The 6,399-nt window shown below is 37.9% G+C and overlaps 1 protein-coding gene across 2 annotated transcripts; it reads right to left on the bottom strand.

Moving 5' to 3' along the window:
- Positions 1-2,471: 2,471 nt before the first annotated feature.
- On the bottom strand, positions 2,472-5,388 carry LOC145103177 (UDP-glucose 6-dehydrogenase 3-like). 2 transcript variants are annotated; one of them, XM_079040738.1, is made up of 2 exons: positions 5,274-5,388; positions 2,472-4,044 (listed from the first exon to the last, which is right to left on the bottom strand). In XM_079040738.1, exon 2 carries the CDS (start codon positions 4,022-4,024, stop codon positions 2,582-2,584), a length of 1,443 nt encoding a protein of 480 aa, XP_078896864.1. In that variant the 5' UTR covers positions 4,025-4,044; positions 5,274-5,388; the 3' UTR covers positions 2,472-2,581. The 2 variants fall into 2 exon arrangements, with proteins under 2 accessions (XP_078896864.1, XP_078896862.1); XM_079040736.1 differs by lacking the exon at positions 5,274-5,388 and adding an exon at positions 4,413-4,639.
- Between the last annotated feature and the right edge of the window lie 1,011 nt (positions 5,389-6,399).

Below are 6,399 nucleotides of genomic sequence, written 5' to 3'. Positions count from 1 at the left end.
CTTTATTCTACTATGAATCAAATTGAGCAAAACAAGCATATCACAAATAATTTTCAATATCCTTGGTCTAAATGAGGAAGTCTCGGTACAAAAAGTTATACTACACTGAAAGAAATAAAGGAAAACTTATGGAAGATATTCCAAAATTGGAATATGATGATAAAAGAATTTCAGCGGTTGATTTTGAGGGAGTACCAGTTTTCAATCAATTTCAAAATGAAAGTTTAGTTACAAGTACCTTTGTGGTTCCTTCTGAAGTGATTCAAAATGTTTCATTCTCAAATTTATTTATTTATTTTGATAAAAACTACTTATTTACCACTCATCCTTAATACAAATAAGTAATGATAAATTTATTTAAAATCAAGAGATCGTCTTTGTTACACAAAACTAGACAATACAGGAAAAGATGCGACTCAATCGACTTAGATAGAATTTCTAGGAATACTTTGATAGCAAAGATGACGGATTGAAAGCAGATCAATTTTCTGCCATCCAAAATGGAACAACAGTTTACATATAAAAATTAAGTCTCAGTCAAAACATCTCAAATACAGTATACATGTTTTGCAAAACAAACGTCGTCTAACTAACCCGTTATTATCAAAATACAAAAATGGGTTATTGTCACTATAACCCAACAATGTTTAGTATATTTGTTTAAATGGTCCCTCGCGGCTTTTTTTTTTTGCATTTAAAGGGTACAAACTTGTGTTTTACCGGTTAATTTCGTACCTTTACCCTTTTTTGAAGGTTACAATGCCTTGTCAACAGCCAACTAAGCAGGTGAGTCAACAATGACTCAGTGGTGAGTCGACTCATTGTTGCCACGTAAGCCAAGATCTTTTTCTCTTTGCCGATGTTAGGAACAATGAGTTCGACCAATCCTTTAGTATTCATCTGCAACCCTAGCGTAAGTGACTTCCTCACTGTAATTATCACATCATCGCCACCACAAAAGTTCCTAAAATCTTCACCTCGCATGCCACCATGATTAAAATAGAATCCAACTAACACCACAACACCACACCACCGTAACTCCCTTCTCTTCTCGATATATATATCTCTGCGTATCCATGGAATCAAAGAATAGAAGTTAGTAGTAACACACCTCTCTCAGAAAAATCAGAGAAGACTGTAATCGAGCATCAGTATCTTGAATTCAAACTCTCGACGAAATATGGTCCATTTCCTGTCGCCGATGCCCTGGAGGTGCTTTTGAAAAAAGATTTAGGTGTCGTAAAGCAATTTGGAGAATGAGGATGAGGAAAATTATACAGATGAGTGGTTAGTTAAGGAAGAGAGAAATTTTGATTTGGGTGACTTATGTCTTCCATTGTAGCTCTTGGTCCCAATCCTACTCCCCTTATTGGAGGAGGAGGATGAATGGCAGTAAAAGAAGCATCGATGGACTTCAATTCACGATTCATAAAGATAAATCATCGATCAAAATTGTAAATCAAGAACATTAGGTAAATTGTCTTAGTGGCCGGAGGGCTAATAAGGACCGTCACGCGGAGGTTGAGGATCGTGGCTGCAGAATCCCTTGTGTTTTCTTATCATCCGCCATCGTCATCCCTTAAATCTCAGGTTTCCCGATTCGGCTACCTTTGCCATCAACTTTAGCCAATTCAGACCCACTGATGCCCTCTATTGACGTAAAAAAAGAAGTCATATGGCACGATTCCATCGTTTCCCTGCGGAAGAGGTACATTTTCATTTCTCATCTCCCGGTTTGATTTACGAAATCTGCTACCACCATCGGGTTGTGGTGGAGGACGACGAGAATCATAATGGGGATATGGCGGTGACATGTGGTGATGATCGGGAAATTGGAGCTCCCTTAGGGCGTAATCACTGAGGGCGACACCGATATTTTATAGGGTAGCGATGAAGGCGGTTTGAATCCTAATTGCTGCTGCTTCCTCCTTGATTTCTCGACATACCGACTACTGGTTGTTGTCGCTGCTGTTGTGTCGGTGGTTATTGGTGGCTCAGTCTCTACCTCAATCAGAATCACAGGCCTATCGAGAGCCAGGGTTGCAAATCTGGTTTTATTTCAGACGAATTTAGTGTTCGGTTTTTTGAATTTAGGGAAGAAAGAGGATAATAGGAAGATGCTATCAAGGAAGCAACGAGAGAGAACAAAGACTTTCACCACCGATATAGTTTTAACAGACAAAATCCACGCGGATGACATATGGGCTCCACGTGGACTATTTTAGTTGACCAAATGCCATGTGGCATATCAAAACTGATGATTAGGAAAGGGTTCACCGGGTGACCGTTTCATATTTTTGATAATGACCTTTTAAAACGGTAAAATAAAAATATGTACCCCTAAAATGCAAAAAAAAAAGTCACGAGTGACCATTTAAACCAATATACTAAAGTTTGTTGGGCTTAGTGACAATAACCCTACAAAAAATCTATATTAGAATGGAAATATCGGTAATACAATATACCCCAAATTCCATAAAATTAGAAACATATATATATTTTTATTGAATCTTTATAGGTAACAAAAACATATTTAAAATAACAAAATAATTTCTCAAACAAATGACACCTCATATCATCTTTATGCAACGGCAGGCATATCCTTCAACCATGGATCCAATGGCTTCCCAATAGAGTACACCACAAACCCAATCTCCCTCAACTCATCAGCCTTCACCACGTTCCTCCCATCAAACACAAACGCCGGTTTCGGCATGCTCTCATAAATCCTCCGGTAATCCAGCTTCTTAAACTCATCCCACTCCGTCAATATACACAGCGCATGAGCACCCTTCGCCGCCGCATATGCATCCCACTCCACACTCACCTGCTTCACCGAGCTAGGGCTCATCGGCTGCAGATGCACTGGGTGGTCCCAATCAAACTTGTTCATCGATAAGTCTCTCTGAATCTGATCTTCAGTCACCTGTGGATCGTATATGCTCAATCGAGCTTTATCCCCCAGCAACCCTTTGCAGACATCGATCGCCGGAGTTTCCCTCGTGTCTCCGGTGTCTTTCTTGAAAGCAAACCCTAAAATCGCAATCTTCTTCCCGGAAACTGTGTTGAACATCGATGAAACAATCCGGTTTACAAATCGAGATTTCTGGTAGTCGTTCACTTTAATCACTTGTTTCCAGTAATTTGCAACTTCCGGTAACCCGTTGCATTCACAGATGTAAACCAGGTTTAAGATATCTTTCTGGAAACAAGATCCACCGAATCCAACACTCGCGTTTAAGAACTTAGATCCGATTCTCGAGTCCTTACCTACAGCATGAGACACCTCCGCAACGTCAGCTCCGGTGGCCTCGCAGAGCGCTGACATGGCGTTCACCGATGATATCCTTTGTGCTAAAAAGGCGTTAGCTGCTAGCTTTGACAGCTCCGCCGACCATAAATTCGTGCAGATGATCCTCTCCTCCGGGACCCAATTCGCGTAAACGTTTTTCAATGCTTGAATCGCTTTCTGCCCTTCCGGCGTTTCTCTCCCGCCGATCAACACTCGGTCAGGGGCAAAAAGGTCATTTATCGCGGTTCCTTCCGCGAGGAATTCAGGGTTGGAGAGGATCTGGTAGTTGATTCCTTTACTGTTATGAGTGAGGATCTTCTCGATTGCTTCAGCTGTTTTCACGGGAACTGTTGATTTCTCGACTACAATCTTGTCGGATTTTGACACGTCAGCAATCATTCTTGCCGCGCTTTCCCAATACGTCAGATCCGCCGCCTTCCCGGCGCCGAGACCGCGGGTCTTCGTCGGAGTGTTGACTGAAACAAATATGATGTCAGCTTCTGCAACATGCTTCTCGACATCAGTGCTGAAGAACAGATTCTTCCCTCTGCAAGATTTGACGACGTCGTCGAGCCCTGGCTCGTAAATCGGAAGCTGATCGCTGTTCCAGGCGGTGATCCGAGAGACTGAAATATCAACCACCGCTACTTCAATGGAAGGGCATTTGTGGGCGATAACCGCCATTGTTGGACCTCCAACATACCCAGCTCCAATGCAACAGATTTTCACCATTTTTGTAGAGGAACTATGTCCTGAAAACATGATAAACAAAGGGGTTTTGTTAAATCTCATCTGCAATTCAATTTGACTGGTTTTCCTTCAAAATTTAGAATGAATAATATTGAACAGAAAGAAGCTTAGAACATATACCATTTGCTAAACTAGAAATCAAAGGTGGCATTTTTTTCAAGATTTTTTGAAATTTTCAGCAGAGTTTTTCAAATTTGTAAATTATGTTTTAATGGTGATCAAATTATTATAAAGAAAAGGAAGGTGTTAAACAAAAAGTAAGAAGGTTATAAACTTCATGATTTATAACTACAAGCTATATAATGTAGAATTTAATCAAGAAGACGTGAAAGAGATGAAGTTTTGAAAAACCAGGATGAAAAATTTTCACCTTGTGGGGAAGAACTTGCAGTGAGGTGAGACAAGAAAGGAGAGATGTTTTTGAATTGTACAGAAGTGGAAAGAGGAGAATGCATCTTTAAATACCCAAATTTTTTGAAGGATTGGAAACTCCAAAACTAAGCAAAGTGTCAAAGTCAGATTTAGAAATCTAAGCATACCACTAAATACGTTTCCAATGGGTACCTTTCAGTAGCTAACAAGGGAATTTTAACAATTTTTTCCATTGAAAAAAAAACATTTTTTTATAAAAAAAAAATATCCAAATTATTTTGGTGACTTGAAATGTCTTTTTGCACATGAATTTGGGTTAAACCCATTAAAAAGATGAAGACTTTCTTGAAAACCCAATTCAGAAAACATGATTCTTGGAGAAAATTCCATGTTTCAAAAGCACCAAACTGATACTTATGATTATGGGATACGTGTTCTTTTGTGAGGAAGAGTTGCTTTTATTGAAAGATTTATATATCTTTTATCAAAACCCCCATTTCACGTAATGATTCATTCAGAAAACCCATGCCCCAAAAGTGACAAAAATGTGAAACTTTTTAATGATGAAGGAAGGCATTTACTGATCTACAAACCAAGAACATGAAACTTTGGGCTTAATTCGCCATTGATACAAAAATACTTGCAAAACCCATGTTCCATAAGTACCAAAAATTGTGAAACATTTGAATAGGGTGATTACTTTTGTCGCTAGGGTTTCACTTTTACCGGTTTTAGGTTTAATGAATGAGACATCGAACGTGAATGGTGGGGGCTGAAAGAGAGCTTTAGTACAAAGGAAACATCGAACACAAGGAGAAGAAGAAAGAAGAAGGAAAACAGTTAAACGTGTTATTATTACCTGTTAAATTGGCTTGAAATCAGGTGCTGGGTGGTGCTACTCATGCGTCAAATGCACTGCTGTTGCCACAGCCCGTCTTCACAATTTATTAATTGGGAAAATGCATTAAAGTGAGTGTATAAAAAGATAGTATTAATATATATTCATAGTTTCATACCATTATATATGAATTTTATTGGAAAAAAATATATATTTTTTCAATTTATAAATTACACGGAAGTTTTTTTAGGAAATCGGTAATATAATTTTTATTTGTACAAGTTAGTTCTTATTGTTTTTTATTTTGTGTAAAATAAGCCCTTATGCTTGTTTTTGTGTACCATTCAAGGTTTTTACGATCTTTTACATTGAACAATTTTGTTTTTTATACGTATGTTTATACCAAATTTAGATCGAGCAACATTAGTTGTACTAAAGCAGCTTTAGAGGTCTAATTGATCTTAATTTTTCGATTAACTACAAAATAATAGTAGATATATTAGTATATCAAGTTGGATGTTTCAATATATTTTTGAACAAGTTTTGTAAAGACCACTTATAAAAAAACAAAGAAAAAACTTTTCCTTTTTGAACAAGCCTGACCTTTACAAAAAATCATACCTTAGAATAACAAACTCATCGAAAAAAAACGAATGTTTTTATTCATTTCACATAATGGTTATCAAATGCATGACCTCCCCAGCCCCTAAAGGCATCCGCCGCCCCTAAGAGGCTCTACCATTGCCCGATTTAGTTGGTCATATTTGAATTTACGTTTTTTTAGGTGAAATATACCACAAGGGCCTATAGGTACTCAATCATCAACCCACCAACTTGCAGTAACCCAAATAAATATCCCTATCAACACAACACGAGCCATACCTTTCAATAATGCAACGTCCCATTTTTTCACAACCAAAATTTTTTCATTTTTATCAAGGTAATACTTCCCAACTTATAAATCCATTATTAAAAAAACCGTTTATTCCAAATTACATTTATTAAAAATCAGAGTGTCATAGAAAACGCGCAATCCTCAATGTTGTTGATGGGTGTGTATAGTCCCGCCTTAGCCTTCTCATAGCCACCAATGATACCAGAAACAATAAACAATTGGGTAAGCATAAAGCTTAGTGAGTTTCCCCAA

The sequence above is a fragment of the Lactuca serriola genome, chromosome 4, assembly GCF_051521515.1.
Source record: "Lactuca serriola cultivar US96UC23 chromosome 4, Lser_US96UC23_V15, whole genome shotgun sequence".
Lineage (NCBI taxonomy): Eukaryota > Viridiplantae > Streptophyta > Magnoliopsida > Asterales > Asteraceae > Lactuca > Lactuca serriola.
Note: the sequence above shows the minus strand (reverse complement) of the source record. Positions and strands in the feature narration are given on the sequence as shown.

Bases quoted from the DNA above. Each gene is read 5' to 3' on its own strand.
- LOC145103177 (XM_079040736.1), bottom strand. From the start codon at position 4,497: ATGCATTCTCCTCTTTCCACTTCTGTACAATTCAAAAACATCTCTCCT. The intron at 4,045-4,412 runs GTGAAAATTTTT...TCATGTTTTCAG, and splicing joins TGCAAGTTCTTCCCCACAAG to GACATAGTTCCTCTACAAAA.